Genomic DNA, 20,123 nt, shown 5'->3' on the forward strand with positions numbered 1-20,123 from the left:
TATGGGTCTTTCTATAACTGCCAGTGAGGGTTTCCTTGCATTTATGGCAGTGTAGTTCCCTTAAGGGTCAGTCAACTTTGGTAAAACATACTATGGGGAGTCACACTCTCGCGACTTCGAGGCTATATACAGGGGGTACCGGTACCGAGGTAATGTGCTGGGGTACAGGTTAGTCAAGGTAATAATGAGGCTATATACAGGGGGTACCGGTACCGAGGTAATGGGCTGGGGTACAGGTTAGTCCAGGTAATAATGAGGCTATATACAGGGGGTACCGGTACCGAGGTAATGGGCTGGGGTACAGGTTAGTTCAGGTAATTTGTACATGTCGGTAGGGGGTAAAGTGACTGTGCTTAGATGATAAACAGCGAGTAGCAGCAGTGTAAAAACAAAGGAGGGAGGGGATTAATTGTTCAGCAGTCTTATGGCTTGGGGGTAGAAGCTGTTAAGGAGCCTTTTGGTCCTAGACTTGGCGCTCCGGTACCGCTTGCTGTGCGGTAGCAGAGAGAACAGTCTATGACTTGGGTGACTGGAGTCTTTGACGATTTTCCTCTGACATGCCTAGTATCTAGGTCCTGGATGGCAGGAAGCTTGACCCCAGTGATGTAAAAAAACAAACAAAATATAACTATTGTAAAATAGATTGTGTCCGTAAAATGTATATAGTATGTATAAGTTGGAAGTAGAAGCCTAAGTGTTGTTGTTCATTACTTTGCTGCAATTAGGGGAGAGGTGGTAGGGTTAGTGGAAAATAATACATTTACATTTTAGTCATTTAGCAGACGCTCTTATCCAGAGCGACTTACAGGAGCAATTAGGGTTAAGTGCCTTGCTTAAGGGCACATCGACAGATTTTTCACCTAGTCGGCTCGGGGATTAGAACCAGCGACCTTTCGGTTACTGGCACACCGCTCTTAACCACTAAGCTACCTGCCGCCATAATAAAGGAAAATATATTTTTAAAAGATACAGTGGGGAGAACAAGTATTTGATACACTGCCGATTTTGCAGGTTTTCCTACTTACAAAGCATGTAGAGGTCTGTAATTTTTATCATAGGTACACTTCAACTGTGAGAGACAGAATGTAAAACAAAAATCCAGAAAATCACTTTGTATGATTTTTAAGTAATTAATTTGCATTTTATTGCATGACATAATTATTTGAAACATCAGAAAAGCAGAACTTAATATTTGGTACAGAAACCTTTGTTTGCAATTACAGAGATCATACGTTTCCTTTAGGTCTTGACCAGGTTTGCACACACTGCAGCAGGGATTTTGGCACACTCCTCCATACAGACCTTCTCCAGATCCTTCAGGTTTCGGGGGCTGTCGCTGGGCAATACGGACTTTCAGCTCCCCTCCAAAGATTTTCTATTGGGTTCAGGTCTGGAGACTGGCTAGGCCACTCCAGGACCTTGAGATGCTTCTTACGGAGCCACTCCTTAGTTGCCCTGGCTGTGTGTTTCGGGTCGTTGTTATGCTGGAAGACCCAGCCACGACCCATCTTCAATGCTCTTACTGAGGGAAGGAGGTTGTTGGCCAAGATCTCGCGATACATGGCCCCATCCATCCTCCCCTCAACACGGTGCAGTCGTCCTGTCCCCTTTTCAGAAAAGCATCTCCAAAGAATGATGTTTCCACCTCCATGCTTCACAGTTGGGATGGTGTTCTTGGGGTTGTACTCATCCTTCTTCTTCCTCCAAACACGGTGACCAAAAAGCTATATTTTTGTCTCATCAGACCACATGACCTTCTCCCATTCCTCCTCTGGATCATCCAGATGGTCATTGGCAAACTTCAGACGGGCCTGGACATGCGCTGGCTTGAGCAGGGGGACCTTGCGTGCGCTGCAGGATTTTAATTCATGACGGCGTAGTGTGTTACTAATGGTTTTCTTTGAGACTGTGGTCCCAGCTCTCTTCAGGTCATTGACCAGGTCCTGTCGTGTAGTTCTGGGCTGATCTCTCACCTTCCTCATGATCATTGATGCCCCACGAGGTGAGATCTTGCATGGAGCCCCCAGACCGAGGGTGATTGACCGTCATCTTGAACTTCTTCCATTTTCTAATAATTGTGCCAACAGTTGTTGCCTTCTCACCAAGCTGCTTGCCTATTGTCCTGTAGCCCATCCCAGCCTTGTGCAGGTCTACAATTTTATCCCTGATGTCCTTACACAGCTCTCTGGTCTTGGCCATTGTGGAGAGGTTGGAGTCTGTTTGATTGAGTGTGTGGACAGGTGTCTTTTATACAGGTAACGAGTTCAAACAGGTGCAGTTAATACAGGTAATGAGTGGAGAACAGGAGGGCCTCTTAAAGAAAAACTAACAGGTCTGTGAGAGCCGGAATTCTTACTGGTTGGTAGGTGATCAAATACTTATGGCATGCAAAAAAATGCAAATTAATTACTTAAAAATCATACAATGTGATTTTTGTTTTAGATTCCGTCTCTCACAGTTGAAGTGTACCTATGATAAAAATGACAGACCTGTACATGCTTTGTAAGTAGGAAAACCTGCAAAATCGGCATTGTATCAAATACTTGTTCTCCCCACTGGTATATATATATATATATATATATATTTTACATTTACATTTGAGTCATTTAGTCAGACGCTTATCCAGAGCAACTTACAGTTAGAGTACACTACCAGTCAAAAGTTTGGACACACCTACTCATTCAAGGGTTTTTCTTTATTTTTTACTATTTTCTACATTGTAGAATAATAGTGAAGACATCAAAACTATGAAATAACACATATGGAATCATGTAGTAACAAAAAAAGTGTTAAACAAAGAGATTCTGTAAAGTAGCCACCCTTTGCCTTGATGGCAGCTTTGCACTCTTGGCATTCTCTCAACCAGCTTCATGAGGTAGTCACCTGGAATGCATTTCAATTAACAGGTGTGCCTTAAGTTAATTTGTGGAATTTATTTCCTTCTTAATGCATTTGAGCCAATCAGTTGTGTTGTGACAAGGTAGGGTTGGTATACAGAAGATAGCCCTATTTGGTGAAAGACCAAGTCCATATTATGGCAAGAACAGCTCAAATAAGCAAAGAGAAACGACAGTCCATCATTACTTTAAGACATGAAGGTCAGACAATACGGAACATTTCAAGAACTTTGAAAGTTTCTTCAAGTGCAGTCGCAAAAACCATCAAGTGCTATGATGAAACTGGCTCTCATGAGGACCGCCACAGGAATGGAAGACCCAGAGTTAGCTCTGCTGCAGAGGATAAGTTCATTAGAGTTACCAGCCTCAGAAATTGCAGCCCAAATAAAGACTTCACAGATTTCAAGTCACAGACGTATCTCAACATCAACTGTTCAGAGGGGACTGGGTAAATCAGGCCTTCATGGTTGAATTGCTACAAAGAAACCACTACTGAAGGACACCAATAAGAAGAAGAGATCTGCTAGGGCCAAGAAACACGAGCAATGGACATTAGACCGGTGGAAATTGAGATATTTGGTTCCAACCGCCGTGTCTTTATGCGACGCGATGTGGGTGAACGGATGATCTCCGCGTGTGTAGTTCCCACCGTGAAGCATGGAGGAGGAGGTGTGGTGATGTGGGGGTGCTTTGATGGTGACACTGTCTGTGATTCATTTAGAATTCAAGGCACACTTAACCAGCATGGCTACCACAGTATTCTGCAGTGATACGCCATCCCATCTGGTTTGGGCTTAGTGGGACTATCATTTTGCTTTTCAACAGGACAATGACCCAACACACCTCCAGGCTGTGTAAGGGCTATTTTACCAAGAAGGAGAGTGATGGAGTGCTGCATCAGATGACCTGGCCTCCACAATCCCCCGACCTCAACCCAATTGAGATGGTTTGGGATGAGTTGAACCGCAGAGTGAAGGAAAAGCAGCCAACAAGTGCTCAGCATATGTGGGAACTCCTTCAAGACTGTTGGAAAAGCATTCCAGATGAAGCTGCTTGAGAGAATGCCAAGAGTGCAAAGTTGTCTTCAAGGCAAACGGTGGCTACTTTGAAGAATCTAAAATCTAAAATATTTTGATTAGTTTAACACTATTTTGGTTACTACATGATTCCATATGTGTTATTTCATAGTTTTCATGTCTTCACTATTGTTCTACAATGTAGAAAATAGTAAAAATAAAGAACAACCCTTGAATGAGTAGTTGTGTCCAAACTTTTGACTGGTACTGTATGTTATTGTTAGATGAAGTTATGGGCCAATTTGGCATACACTTAGTGTGCAAAGGTAGCCAAAGAGCATTTTACTTGTAGCGACACAGAGCTTAATGTGAGTTTCCTTGAGTAGCACTCCCGATCTTGCTCTGATAATGTGTGGTAATATTCAGAATATATTGTGAAATCTTCGCTCACCATTGTTCCTCCATGCAGATATACTACATCCATAACTAGAGGTTATTAGCATGGAAGAGTTCAGATATACTACATCCATAACTAGAGGTTATTAGCATGGAGGAGTTCAGATATACTACATCCATGACTAGAGGTTATTAGCATGGAGGAGTTCAGATATACTACATCCATAACTAGAGGTTATTAGCATGGAGGAGTTCAGATATACTACATCCATAACTAGAGGTTATTAGCATGGAGGAGTTCAGATATACTACATCCATAACTAGAGGTTATTAGCATGGAGGAGTTCAGATATACTACATCCATAACTAGAGGTTATTAGCATGGAGGAGTTCAGATATACTACATCCATAACTAGAGGTTATTAGCATGGAGGAGTTCAGATATACTACATCCATAACTAGAGGTTATTAGCATGGAGGAGTTCAGATATACTACATCCATGACTAGAGGTTATTAGCATGGAGGAGTTCAGATATACTACATCCATGACTAGAGGTTATTAGCATGGAGGAGTTCAGATATACTACATCCATAACTAGAGGTTATTAGCATGGAGGAGTTCAGATATACTACATCCATGACTAGAGGTTATTAGCATGGAGGAGTTCAGATATACTACATCCATAACTAGAGGTTATTAGCATGGAGGAGTTCAGATATACTACATCCATAACTAGAGGTTATTAGCATGGAGGAGTTCAGATATACTACATCCATAACTAGAGGTTATTAGCATGGAGGAGTTCAGATATACTACATCCATAACTAGAGGTTATTAGCATGGAGGAGTTCAGATATACTACATCCATAACTAGAGGTTATTAGCATGGAGGAGTTCAGATATACTACATCCATAACTAGAGGTTATTAGCATGGAGGAGTTCAGATATACTACATCCATAACTAGAGGTTATTAGCATGGAGGAGTTCAGATATACTACATCCATAACTAGAGGTTATTAGCATGGAGGAGTTCAGATATACTACATCCATAACTAGAGGTTATTAGCATGGAGGAGTTTCTGCAGCCAAATTGTGTTGCATAGCAACAAACAGCAAACACAGAAAGGGTCCTATATTGGAGAGTAAAAGTCGTCTGGCACTCTGCTTAGGATTTCAACAACTTTAAACTTTAACTTATTTCTAGCCTACAGTCATCGATGTTACTACTAATGTGAAAACAAGACAAAATATGACTATTGTTGCTCACTTGACTGTATAAAAGACAATTGTCAAATAATTTAAGGCATCAATTGTTGTACAATTTAATGGGTACGCTCTGGGTATCACCTTTTACCTCAAATAAACAGTGTATTTCTGCTGTTGTGGTTCTTTAACCATCTGTCTGACTGTCGTTCACACAGGAGAGAGACGTGGCTATCGTGGATCCTCTGGGGAGCCTCAACAACATGATGCTGACGAGGCAGAAAGGTCTCTCTCCAGATCAGAACACCTTAAGAAAAACCATCTGATACCCACTGGGAAGAAATCTCACTGCTGCTCTGACTGTGGGAAACGTTGCAAGTTTTCATCAGAACTTAAAATACACCAGCGAGTACACACAGGAGAGAAACCTTATAGCTGTGATCAATGTGGGAGGAGTTTTACTCGGTCAAGCTACCTGATAGTACATCTGAGAACACACACAGGAGAGAAACCTTACAACTGCTCTGACTGCGGAAAGACTTTTGTTAATTTAATAGATTTAAAATCACACCAGAGAACACACACAGGAGAGAAATCACCATATAGCTGTACTCAATGTGGGAAGAGTTTTACTCGGTCAAGCTCCCTGATAGTGCACCAGAGAACACACACAGGAGAGAAACTTTATAGCTGTGATCAATGTGGGAAGAGTTTTACTCAGTCAAGCTCCCTGATAGTGCACCAGAGAACACACACAGGAGAAAAACCTTATAGCGGTACTCAATGTGGGAAGAGTTTTGTTGCATCTTGCGATCTGACGATACACCAGAGAACACACACAGGAGAAAAACGTTATTGCTGTGATCAATGTGGGAAGATTTTTACTCGGTCAAGCACCCTGATAGTGCACCAGAGAACACACACAGGAGAAAAACCTTATAGCTGTACTCAATGTGGGAAGAGTTTTGTTGCATCTTGCTATCTGATGATACACCAGAGAACACACACAGGAGAGAAACCTTATAGCTGTGATCAATGTGGGAAGAGTTTTACTCAGTCAAGCTCCCTGATAGTGCACCAGAGAACACACACAGGAGAGAAACCTTATAGCTGTACTCAATGTGGGAAGAGTTTTGTTGCATCTTGCTATCTGACGATACACAAGAGAACACACACAGGAGAGAAACTTTATAGCTGTGATCAATGTGGGAAGAGTTTTCCTCAGTCAAGCTCCCTGATAGCGCACCAGAGAACACACACAGGAGAGAAACCTTATAGCTGTGATCAATGTGAGAAGAGTTTTACTCAGTCAAGCTCCCTGATAGTGCACCAGAGAACACACACAGGAGAGAAACCTTATAGCTGTACTCAATGTGGGAAGAGTTTTGTTGCATCTTGCCTTCTGACGAGACACCAGAGAACACACACAGGAGAGAAACCTTACAGCTGTACTCAATGTGGGAAGAGTTTTGTTAGATCTAGCCATCTGACGAGACACCAGAGAACACACACAGGAGAGAAACTCTATAGCAGGAGATAAATAATAAAGCTGTGATCATGTGACAAGAGATACTTTGATAAAAGATCTCTGATCAAACATCAGAAAATACATACATGAGTTGTTTCATGATATCAATGAAATAATGTCACAATGTAGAATGTTTTAACATTGTAGGAGTACTTTAATTAATAATGTCACAATGTAGAACCCTAAACATTTCCCCCTGTTCAATTTATTTCAGCGTGATATGGATATTAGCCTCTGGGAAAAATCCAGGCTCTGAATTGAAAGAGTATTTATGTGATTTAACAAAAAGTAAAAATAAAAAAAAAAAGTTGTGTTACACGTTAATCAAAATGTATCTAGCTGTTTTCTACCAATTGTCCTCTGACCAGTGATGTACACATTATTCCCAGATTCCGTGTGGTGTTTGAGCTATTCGTTTTAACAGGACGTGCAACCTCATCTCCCCCCTCTTGCGCAATTGATTTCAACATGATATCGATGAAATAAGTGTTGCGTTCCTTTGTTTAGCGACCCATAAATGTAAATGCATCACTCCAAAATGTAGCTGACTGTCTTCTGCAGGTTGTCCTCTAACCAGTGAGGTAAAAGATATCTCCCATTTCCATGTGTTTTTTTAGTTGTGTTAGTTTCAACAGCAGGTACAACCTGATCTCCCCCATAATCGATATCAGTGACTTATTGTTGGTGCTTGTGCAGTTTATAAGGTGCTTGTTTTAATATGATTATTGTGGCACATTTGTGTAGATAGTACAGTTTAGGTTTAGGTTTTCAATATATCACAAACTGTTTTTGCATATTGGTTATTGATTTGGACATGTTAAAACTGTGTTTTGACATTGAGGTTTCCCACGTAGCAAAATGTCATTGAAAAGACATTGAAAAGAAGACTATGCCTGATGTCCAATATAAACTCAGCAAAAAAAGAAACGTCCCCTTTTTCAGGACCCTGTCTTTCAAAGATAATTTGTAAAAATCCAAAATAACTTCACAGATCTTCATTGTAAAGGGATTGATGAACCATAAATAATTAATGAACATGCACCTGTGGAACGGTCGTTAAGACTTACAGATGGTAGGCAATTAAGGTCACAGTTATGAAAACTTAGGACACAAAAGAGGCCTACTATTGACTCTGGAAAACACCAAAAGAAATATGCCCAGGGTCCCTGCTCATCTGCGTGAACGTGCCTTATGCATGCTGCAAGGAGGCATCCTCCCTCATGTGGTACCCTTCCTGCAGGCTCATCCTGACATGACAATGCCACCAGCCATACTGCTCATTCTGTGCGTGATTTCCTGCAAGACAGGAATGTCAGTGTTCTGTCATGGCCAGTGAAGAACCCGGATCTCAATCCCATTGAGCACGTCTGGGACCTGTTGGATCGGAGGGTGAGGGCTAGGGCAATTCCCCCCAGAAATGTCTGGGAACTTGTATGTGCCTTGGTGGAAGAGTGGGGTAACATCTCACAGCAAGAACTGGCAAATCTGGTGCAGTCCATGAGGAGGAGATGCACTGCAGTACTTAAGAGCTGGTGGCCACACCAGATACTGACTGTTACTTTTGATTTTGACCCCCCAGGGACACATTATTTGTGTGTGGAACTTGTTCAGTTTATGTCTCAGTTGTTGAATCTTGTTATGTTCATACAAATATTTACACATGTTAAGTTTGCTGAAAATAAACGCAGTTGACAGTGAGAGGACTTTTTTTGTTGCTGAGTTTACATTCGGTTTTAGTTGAAAATATGTATTTTCAGGTCGTTTTTTCAACGACTTGACAACAACTTAATTTCAACGTACTTGCAGCCTATAAACATGGACGCAGTATAATAAATTGGTCTATAATCAGTTTTATTAACAATCTTACATCACTCCAGTATTTCTTTACAACATTCAAGTGCTACTTGTCTTTATTCCACTACTGAAGAAGCATGACTCAAATCACCTACTCATATTTGAAACATCCAGCCTGACAAAATATACATTTTTAGTTATTCAATGCCTCACCATTAAGTGAATTATTGCCAATACATATTAACAAAGGGGTGATCATTTGGTTTTGATATTTTATATTTACAATTCATGCAACATTTAGTAATCATAATTTATGCAACGAACTGACCATTTTGGGGTACAATTATATTGACATTGTTGCACTGCTTGTAGAATATCAGGGTTCATTCTCAGATGTGCCAACCCAAATGTACTAGAGTATGACATTGGGGACTCGGCCCCGATCCAACAACATGCCTATCGAGTGAACCCTGAAAAGAGAGAGAGAAGCTCCGCAGTGAGGTGGAAAGTTACTACGGATATTGCAGGAGTTTCCTCTTGAAATCAGACATGTCCGTGGTAAGGACAACTTGGTTGCTGATTGTCTCAAGGGTGGGCAGTCAAAAGGATTTGTGTTTTGCATTTAGCCAGTGCGTTGTCATGGATCACAATTTATTTTGACTGCACGTTTTTCTGTATTGGAGATGAGTTTTGTTTGGGCTCGTTCCAAGGGGACGAGAGTTCTAGAAGCTAATGAGTTTTAGGAAGACCAGAGTTCTAGAAGCTAGTGAGTTTTAGGACGACCAGAGTTCTAGAAGCTAGTGAGTTTTAGGAAGACCAGAGTTCTAGAAGCTAGTGAGTTTTAGGAAGACGAGAGTTCTAGAAGCTAGTGAGTTTTAGGAAGACCAGAGTTCTAGAAGCTAGTGAGTTTTAGGAAGACCAGAGTTATAGAAACTAGTGAGTTTTAGGTCAGTAACTTATAACCACGGAACCACCCCAGACCTTTCATGCATGACTTAAAGCACCTGAGTATTAGATTTACTGCCAGGGTCTAGTATGTCACTGCCAGGTCTGATTTTCTCTTTGGTTTTGAGCCCACGGCAAGAAGGCACCAGAGCCTATTGTGGTAACAGGTTCACACTAGATAACACAACCACACAGTGCATGAAAAACATGAGGTGTGGCTAACGTTTGCAAGCTTGAGCTAGCTACCGAGCTAGCATACAAACTCGGTAGCACAGAGTAGATCCTCCATATGACGTTGAGAAATAGTGCATTGTGGGTAGTTTAGAAGATATCTGGAAATAAGTTAATAAATATGTAATAACGCAAAAACATAACTGTTTGAACTTAATAGGTAACCAGATCGTGACTACAACTAAGTTCCTAAGTCTTTAACCACACTGTGTTGTTACATTGGTGAGTAAAAACTCATGCTTCCTACCCTTTAACTTTTTGTCTGAAAATAAAATCTACATTTTACTCAACTGCGTTACCCACTCCAGTCAGCAGATGGCGATGTGGGACTTTAAGGCTATGCTGCTAGTGTGACGTATAATCTAGTGGACGGGACGCTTCTTTCAACAGCAGCAACAGTTAGTCAGACACCTCGGTAGCTTGCTAGACAAAATAGCCGAACCAATAAAGCTCTTTAGACGCTTTCGTGTATATTAGCCACTGTGTTTTATACCCACTTCTGTCGTCTAGTTAGTTATCCCATTTAATTTCATATTTACGGTGTTGTTGTTATTGGTCAGCTAGCTGGCTGGTTAAGTTAGCACTAGCCTAGCTAGCTAACATCCCCGACCATGAGGTCACTAAGCTACTCTCCTCCTGCTAAAGAAGAGGAGGTCTGCTGGACGGAGAAAGAAGCTCTAGTGAAAGAGGAGGAGGAAGAGGAGGATGTTACAATACAAAAACAAGTAGAGGGTGAGGCTGTTACCGTGAAAGAAGAAGAGAAAGACGTTACAGTGAAAGAAGAGGAAGACGCGTTCAGAGTGAAAGAGGAGGAGGATGTTACAGTGAAAGAAGAGGAAGACGCGTTCAGAGTGAAAGAGGAGGAGGATGTTACAGTGAAAGAAGAGGAAGACGCGTTCAGAGTGAAAGAGGAGGAGGAGGAGATGACTGTCACATCGAAAAAGGAGGAGGAAGAAGAGGAGGAAACTGGATATCTGGTTCCGGTTTCCCAAAGGCATCTTAAGGCATCCAATGGTTCTAATGATGAACTTAGCAGTAAGATGGTTTTGAGAAACCGGGCCCTGATTAACACTAGTAAGTACTGTCTTAAAAACAGAGGCACAAACTCTGCAGTTGTTGAACTGATGTGTGGTGTTAAAGGGGAAATCTGCAATTGCTACATCCATTGATTCTTGAAGAATATAACACATGTAAACCAACACTGCCTCAAAACTATAATGTTGAGTCCAGCTCAGGGCTACCCCCTGGAATTCACTACACTATGAATACAAGGACTGGCCAACCATAAGGTCAAAATCATAGTTTTAACCTGGTTTTGTAGATATAGAGTGTTTGTTTACAAACAGTGGCATTATACAAGCTTATATTTTGGTTTCTGATGGGGTAATACAGTTGAAACATTTGTTTGGTCGATAGGCTGTTGATCGACCAAGATTTTTTTGTTGAGCAGTCGCAAATATATATTTGTTTTATGGCACAAGAGACACCTGTCTGATTCGCGCCTGTCTCAGTGGTCTAATCCATTGCGGAGGCTGCGGGGATGGTACAGTCCAAAGAAGGGGGCATTACATGATTTTGGCCCCGGTTTTAGCTGTCACAGACAAGTTTTGAGATCGGAGACAAAATCCCCATGTCGTTTGCCTACTCGGGGTGTGCGGCCGTCACCGACACTCGTTTAATGTTAACGGGTCAGAGACACCATCTGAGGGCTACCGATCACGTCTTTGAGCAGTCCCCAGGCGTCCCGATATTTTCAAGCATGTTTTGATTTTATCTGAAAAAAAAAAAAAATCTGCAATGCTCTTTTAGTGTGAGATGTGCAACGACAAGTTTTGAGAACGGGTGATCAGCAACAGCCAATGAGAGCTCGCCAGAGAGGGGAAGCCAGCGAGATGATGGCGTTGAGCAGACTCTCGAGCAGGAGCGATCACTACTAGGATGCGTTTGTGCCTTTAACCAAAGACGGCGTGAAAATCGTTACAAGCAATGTTATTCAATTCAACATGTTTGGTAGATATTTCCACTCTGTAGGGCAAGGATGAATGTCTGATTTGAAAACGTTTATGAGGCTGCTTTTGAACCACAGCTTGTTCTAGCTATGTTAACAATCTAATCACATCATCACATCATTGTTTTCACCAGACAGCGTGGTGGTATGGAGAATCCTCACCACCAAGTGGAGAATATTGGAGTATGTGACACCCCGTCTGTGCCAGATCGTTTAGTGCGCTCACCACTACACTGGCAAGACTTAAAACTAGAGGAAAGACGGGTTGTTTAATGTGAGAGGCTCAGTCATGTTAGGATTTTGAAAGTCGTGTAGTGTCCACCCGGCGTAAGATGCTCAAGGCACGTCTCTCTCCAGAAGGCGCTCTCTCCCACCAATTCGTGCACATTAATTGTTTCCTAACTTCATGGTGTGAATTGTTTGCCCTTGGATTGTTAGTGTCTATCAATTCCCCCAATACATATATCACCAGTAGTACATTTACCATTCATTCCCATTTCTAATCTACAATGTTTGGTTACGGAAACTTCTGTTAATGCATTCAATATATTATTATTACAGTCTTTAAACATTCTCATTGTCGGAGTGGACACTAAAAAACCATAACAAATGCGGGAGATAAGACATTCATAGTTCACTCTATAAAGCCATAACAATGCAAATTAATTACTTAAAAATCATACAATGTGATTTTTTGGATTCCGTCTCTCACAGTTGATGTGTACCTATGATAAAAAATGACAGACCTCTACATGCTTTGTAAGTAGGAAAACCTGCAAAAATCGGCAGTGTATCAAATACTTGTTCTCCCCACTGTAGTTGGCAATGGCAAGAGAAGTTACTTTTAGACTTGCATCGTTTTCATTTAGATATAATTTTTATTAACCTCATGACATTAATTTTGAGATATTGAGACTTTGTCATAAATGAAATGAAAACTGTTCCACGAAAAATGTGCATATGAAAATCATAACTGGCACACGCAGATCAGTAGAAATGGCAGGATAACTTGACCCCCTGGTGTACCCCTTTTACCGGCAACTACAAGAGCATAACGGCAGAGTCTGTGAAGGCCAGCAGCAGCGGGAGAAGAATGGTTGTCAGTTGATCTGGATCTCTGGCGCCGTCAAGGCATCAAACCGTAAGCTTAACGCATCAGACAAGCTCAATGCATATAGTTGAAGGGTTGTCAGTTGATCTGGATCTCTGGCGCCATCAAGGCATCAAACCGTGAGCTTAACGCATCAGACAAGCTCAATGCATATAGTTGAATGGTTGTCAGTTGATCTGGATCTCTGGCGCCATCAAGGCATCAAACCGTGAGCTTAACGCATCAGACAAGCTCAATGCATATAGTTGAATGGTTGTCAGTTGATCTGGATCTCTGGCGCCATCAAGGCATCAAACCGTAAGCTTAAAGCATCAGACAAGCTCAATGCATATAGTTGAATGGTTGTCAGTTGATCTGGATCTCTGGCGCCATCAAGGCATCAAACCGTAAGCTTAAAGCATCAGACAAGCTCAATGCATATAGTTGAATGGTTGTCAGTTGATCTGGATCTCTGGCGCCATCAAGGCATCAAACCGTAAGCTTAAAGCATCAGACAAGCTCAATGCATATAGTTGATTTCACTAAAAACACATAGTGTGTGTCTATATATGGAAAAATACACGTTTAAACATTTCTAGCAATCGATTGGTCGAAAGAACAGATTACTTTCATTCGAGCAGCGGGAGGAGAGGGGGTTGGGAACTGTTTTTTCTTCTTTCAAATTCTGGTTAGGCTATATTGATCTCTGGCTCCCTCTTTGGTCATTTGTGTCTTAATTTTTAATTACATTTACATTTTAGTCATTTAGCAGACGCTCTTATCCAGAGCGACTTACAGTTAGTGATTACATATTTTTTTTATACTGGCCCCCCGTGGGAATCGAACCCACAACCCTGGCGTTGCAAACGCCATGCTCTATCAACTGAGCTACATCCCTGCCGGCCATTCCCTCCCCTACCCTAGACGACGCTATTGTCTGCTTGATTTAAAGGAGGATCTTTGGGAAGTTATGGGTCCTACAGTAGGTCTGTGTTATTGTGAGGTGAAGTTATGGGTCCTACAGTAGGTCTATGTTGTTGTTAGGTGAAGTTATGGGTCCTACAGTAGGTCTATGTTGTTGTTAGGTGAAGTTATGGGTCCTACAGTAGGTCTATGTTGTTGTTAGGTGAAGTTATGGGTCCTACAGTAGGTCTAGGTTGTTGTTAGTGAAGTATGGGTCCTACAGTAGGTCTATGTTGTTGTTTGGTATAGTTAAGTGTCCTACAGTAGGTCTATGTTGTTGTTAGGTGAAGTTATGGGTCCTACAGTAGGTCTATGTTGTTGTTAGGTGAAGTTATGGGTCCTACAGTAGGTCTAGGTTATTGTTAGGTGAAGTTATGGGTCCTACAGTAGGTCTATGTTGTTAGGTGAAGTTATGGGTCCTACAGTAGGTCTATGTTGTTGTTAGGTGAAGTTATGGGTCCTACATGTTTTTGAGAGACTTACCTTTCCACACTTACCATTAGACATTTTGGAACCAAACTGTTCATATTAGTGTTAACTGTTCATATTAGTGTTAACTGTTCATATTAGTATGAACTGTTCATATTAGTGTGAACTGTTCATATTAGTGTTAACTGTTCATATTAGTGTGAACCCAAACTGTTCGGACGCTACAGATGTTTTCGTGAGATGATCGGCGGATGTGGTGGATTGAGACACAGCCCATGCAAAAAAAAATTATATCTCTAATTTAGACAGATTTTTAAAAATGAGATTTCAGCAGACATCAACTCTAGGGGGTTAACCTGTCTCCTCCTCTTCATCGACACTGATTTAAAGTGATTTTAACAAGTGACATCAATAAGGATAATATCTTTCACCTGGACAGTCTGTCATGGAAAGAGCAGGTGTTCATAATGTTTTGTACACTCTGTGTATATAATCTTTTGTCCATGTAAGTTCACATGTGGAACTGAATGAAATGTGTTTTTACTTTTGTTTCCAATCATTTAGAAATGTGATCCCAATGTCACACATTGTCCTCTTTATTAATAGAGAGACTCATATACAGTATAGCATTAGTTTAAAACTAAAATGGATGAACCAATCCTGGATCACTCCTTTAAAAGTAGAACTGACAGCATTTTAGCAACATGAAATCTTATTCATATCTGTTCATATACACCCCCAGGAAGAATATGACACTTTTAGAAACATTTTCTGACAAGCGAGCTCTTAGGTCATTTTCATGTATTCATAAATTGTTAGAATGTTTGGGAATTATGTATACTAAGGCGTTTGTGAAAATTATATAGCAATATAGAGTGGGAAAGCGGCTGTACGTTTAGACAATTAATAGACACTGCAGTAAATAAAACCTAATAACATCTGTCTCGTCCAGGACCAGAGTCTACACAGACCGGTGCGCCATAGCCAATCAGATCTACAGTTGGCCTTTATACAAACAAGCCATTTGCCACACGGGCCTGCCATCATTCACTTTGAACTGGACTGTGTGTTTACAGGCAGTTGCAACAGCACAACTTTAGATCATTAGAACGCATTTGATAAAAGCCACAAAAAATACACCTGAATGGATTTCTGCAAATATGTAAATGCCACGGGAGTCCTCTTACATTTGGGAACTTTACAGTCCTATTGATCAACCAACCATGAAAAAAGTAGGCTCTCTCTCCCTCAGTTACGCTGGTAGGACTGTTTCGCAGCACAGACTGGAATATGTTCCGGGATTCATCCAATGGCGTTGAGGAGTACACCACCTCAGTCACCGGCTACATCAATAAGTGCATTGACGAAGTCGTCCCCACAGTGACCGTACGTACAAACCCCAACCAGAAGCCATGGATTACAGGCAACATCTGCACCGATCTAAAGGCTAGAGCTGCCGCTTTCAAGGAGCGGGACACTAAACCGGACGCTTATAAGAAATCCCCCAACGCCCTCAGACGAACCATCAAACAGGCAAAGAGTCAATACAGAATTAAGATTGAATCCTAATCCACCGGCTCTGATGCTCGTCGGATGTGGCAGGGCTTGAAAACTATTACAAACTACAAAGGGAAGCCCAGCCGCGAGCTGCCCAGTGATGCGAGCCTACCAGACGAGCTAAATTACTTCTATGCTCGCTTCAAGGCAAGCAACACTGAAGCATGCATGAGAGCACCAGCTGTTCCGGACGACTGTGTGATCACGCTCTCAGTAGCCGATGTAAGCAAGACCTTTAAACGGGTCAACATTCACAAAGCCGCGGGGCCAGACGGATTACCAGGACGTGTACTCAAAGCATGCGCAGACAAACTGGCAGGTGTCTTCACTGACATTTTCAACCTCTCCCTGACAGAGTCTGTAATACCTACATGTTTCAAGCAGACTACCATAGTCCCTGTGCCAAAGGAAGCGAAGGTAACCTGCCTAAATGATTACCGCCCCGTAGCACTCACGTCGGTAGCCATGAAGTGCTTTCAAAGGCTGGTCATGGCTCACATCAACACCATCATCCCAGAAATCCTAGACCCACTCCAATTGCTGACGACAACAGTGGAATGCCTGATCACGGACAATGATGAGACAGCCTATATGGAGGAGGTCAGAGACCTGGCAGTGTGGTGCCAGGACCATAACTTCTCCCTCAATGTGAGTAAGACAAAGGATCTGATCGTGTAGTACAGGAAAAGGCGGGCCGAACAGGCCCCGATTAACATCGACGGGGCTGTAGTGGAGCGGGTCGAGAGTTTCAAGTTCCTTGGTGTCCACATCACCAACGAACTATCATGGTTCAAACACACCAAGACAGCCGTGAAGAGGGCACGATAACACCTTTTCCCCCTCAGGAGACTGAAAAAGATTTGGCATGGGTCCCCAGATCCTCAAAAAGTTTTACCGCTGCACCATCGAGAGCATCCTGGCCGGTTGCATCACCGCCTGGTATGGCAACTGCTCTGCATCTGACCATAAGGAGCTACACAGGGTAGTGCGTACGGCCCAGTACATCACTGGGGCCAAGCTTCCTGCCATCCAGGACCTACATACTAGGCGGTGTCAGAGGAAGGCCCAAAAAAATTGTCAAGGACTCTGTTCACCCAAGTTATAGACTGTTCTCTCTGCTAACGCATGGCAGGCGGTACCGGAGCGACAAGTCTAGGACCAAAAGGCTCCTTAACAGTTTCTACCCCCAAGCCATAAGACTGCTGAACAATTAATCAAATGGCCACCTGGACTACAATGTTAGTTAGTCTATAGTTATGTATTTGAAAATGTATCAATTGACCAATTCGGCACATTTGGGCAGACTTGATACAAAATAGTCCAGTATAGCAATGCTTCACTGGATCAATCTGAAGCTTTGCACACACACTGCTGCCATCTAGTGGCCACGATCTAAATTCGCCTAAACTGCAATATTATATTGTGGCCTTTCTCTTGCATTTCAAAGATGATGGAACAAAAACATAATAGATGTAACATAACATTTGTATTATCTTTTACCAGATCTAATGTGTTATATTCTCCTACATTTATTTACAATTTCCACAAACTTCAAAGTGTTTCCTTTCAAATGGTATCAGGAATATGCATATCCTTGCTTCAGGTCCTGAGCTACAGGCAGTTCGATTTGGGTATGTCATTTTAGGTGAAAAATTGAAAAAAAGGGTCAGATCCTTAAGAGGTTAACCATCTGTTTGACTTTGTTGTTCACACAGGAGAGAGACGTGACTATCGTGGATCCTCTGGGGAGCCTCAACAACATCATGAAGCTGACGTGGCAGAGAAGAGTCTGTCCACATCAGAACATCTCAAACACCAGCAGAGACCCACAGGGAAGAAAGCTCACCGCTGCTCTGACTGTGGAAAGAGTCTCTCCACATCAGAACATCTCAAAGACCAGCGGAGACCCACAGGGAAGAAAGCTCACCACTGCTCTGACTGTGGAAAGAGATCAGTTATCTCAGGATATTTCAAATCACACCGGAAAACACACACAGGAGAGAAATCTTATAGCTGTACTCAATGTGGGAAGAGTTTTGTTCACTCAAAAGCACTGATATTACACCTGAGAATACACACTGTCGCGAAATCTCACAGCTGCTCTGATTGTGGGAGGAGATGCAACTCTTTAGCAACCCTTAAAATACATCAGAGAATCCATACAGGAGAGAAACCTTATAGCTGCTCTGACTGTGGGAAGAGTTTTGTTATGTCAGGACATTTAAAATCACACCAGAGAACACACACAGGAGAGAAACCTTATAGCTGTACTCAATGTGGGAAGAGTTTTAGTCATTCAGGCTCCCTGATGGTACATAAGAGAATCCATACAGGAGAGAAACCTTATAGCTGTACTCAATGTGGGAAGAGTTTTAGTCATTCAAGCAGCGTGATAGTACATAGCAGAACGCATACAGGAGAGAAGCCTTACCACTGCTCTGTCTGTAGGAAAAGTTTCTCACGGTCAGATTCTCTAAAAACACACCAGAGAATTCACACTGTAGAGAACGTATATAGCTGGTATCAATGTGGGAAGGGTTTTGTTACATCTAGCTGTTCTACTATACGTCAGAGAACACACACAGGAGAGAAACCTTACCACTGCCCTGACTGTGGAAATAGTTTTGCTTCATCAGGAAGTTTAAAATCACACCAGAGAACACACACAGGAGAGAAACCTCATAGCTGTGATCAATGTGACAAGAGATACTCTGATAAAAGATCTCTGGTTAAACATCAGACAATTCATACATGAAGGAGTTGTTCCATGATATCAATGAAATAATGTCACAATGTAGAATGTTTTAACATTGTAGAGTATTTAAATTAATAATGTCATAATGTTGACCCTTAAATGTTTGCCCCCTGTTCTATTGATTTCAGAGTGATATGGTTATTAACCTCATCAGGGGGAAAATCCAGGCTCTGAATTGAAAGAGTACTATTTATGTGATTAACAAAAAGTAATTAACAAAAAAAAAGTGTTGTGTTACACTTACCGCCCCGCCCCGCTTCGCACCCCAGCCCCGACCGACCCAGCCCTTAGAGCCAATCACCGACCCAGCCCTTAGAGCCAATCACCGACCCAGCCCTTAGAGCCAATCACCGACCCAGCCCTTAGAGCCAATCACCGACCCAGCCCTTAGAGCCAATCACCGACCCAGCCCTTAGAGCCAATCACCGACCCAGCCCTTAGAGCCAATCACCGACCCAGCCCTTAGAGCCAATCACCGACCCAGCCCTTAGAGCCAATCACCGACCCAGCCCTTAGAGCCAATCACCGACCCAGCCCTTAGAGACAATCCTTAGAGCCAATCACCGACCCAGCCCTTAGAGCCAATCCTTAGAGCCAATCACCGACCCAGCCCTTAGAGCCAATCACCGACCCAGCCCTTAGAGCCAATCACCGACCCAGCCCTTAGAGCCAATCACCGACCCAGCCCTTAGAGCCAATCACCGACCCAGCCCTTAGAGCCAATCCTTATCCCGAAGTTACGGATCTGACTTGCCGACTTCCCTTAACCTACGTTGTTCTAACATGCCAGAGGCTGTTCACCTTGGAGACCTGCTGCGGATACGCGCCCCTCTTGAATCAAAATGCAACACTTCTAAATGTATCTAGCTGTTTTCTACAAATTGTCCTCTGACCAGTGATGTACACATTATTCCCAGATTCCGTGCAACCTCATCTCCCCCTCTCCCGGAATTGACCAACAATGCAGTTCAAGAAATAGAGTTAAGGAAATATTTACTAAATAAACTAAAGTAAAACATTTAATTAAAGGCAACAATAACAAGGCTATATACAGGGGGTACCGGTACCGAGTCAATGGGCTGGGGGGCTATATACAGGGGTACCGGTACCGAGTCAATGGGCTGGGGTACAGGTTAGTCCAGGTAATAATGAGGCTATATACAGGGGGTACCGGTACCGAGGTAATGTGCTGGGGTACAGGTTAGTCCAGGTAATAACGAGGCTATATACAGGGGGTACCGGTACCGAGGTAATGGGCTGGGGTACAGGTTAGTCCAGGTAATAACGAGGCTATATACAGGGGGTAC

At 42.4% G+C, this 20,123-nt stretch overlaps 2 protein-coding genes across 2 annotated transcripts; both read left to right on the top strand.

Annotated features, from left to right (window-relative positions):
* Positions 1 to 5,530: 5,530 nt before the first annotated feature.
* On the top strand, positions 5,531 to 7,871 carry LOC123485642 (zinc finger protein 420-like). Its single transcript, XM_045216704.1, has 2 exons — positions 5,531 to 5,544; positions 5,751 to 7,871. Exons 1-2 carry the CDS (start codon positions 5,531 to 5,533, stop codon positions 7,054 to 7,056), a joined length of 1,320 nt encoding a protein of 439 aa, XP_045072639.1. The 3' UTR covers positions 7,057 to 7,871.
* Positions 7,872 to 9,873: 2,002 nt separating this feature from the next.
* On the top strand, positions 9,874 to 19,688 carry LOC121560290 (gastrula zinc finger protein XlCGF17.1-like). Its single transcript, XM_045216705.1, has 3 exons — positions 9,874 to 9,886; positions 11,068 to 11,088; positions 17,777 to 19,688. The coding sequence occupies exons 1-3, from the start codon at positions 9,874 to 9,876 to the stop codon at positions 18,814 to 18,816; spliced, it is 1,074 nt and encodes a 357-aa protein (XP_045072640.1). The 3' UTR covers positions 18,817 to 19,688.
* Positions 19,689 to 20,123: the final 435 nt, after the last annotated feature.

The sequence above is a fragment of the Coregonus clupeaformis genome, unplaced genomic scaffold (assembly GCF_020615455.1).
Source record: "Coregonus clupeaformis isolate EN_2021a unplaced genomic scaffold, ASM2061545v1 scaf0777, whole genome shotgun sequence".
NCBI lineage: Eukaryota > Metazoa > Chordata > Actinopteri > Salmoniformes > Salmonidae > Coregonus > Coregonus clupeaformis.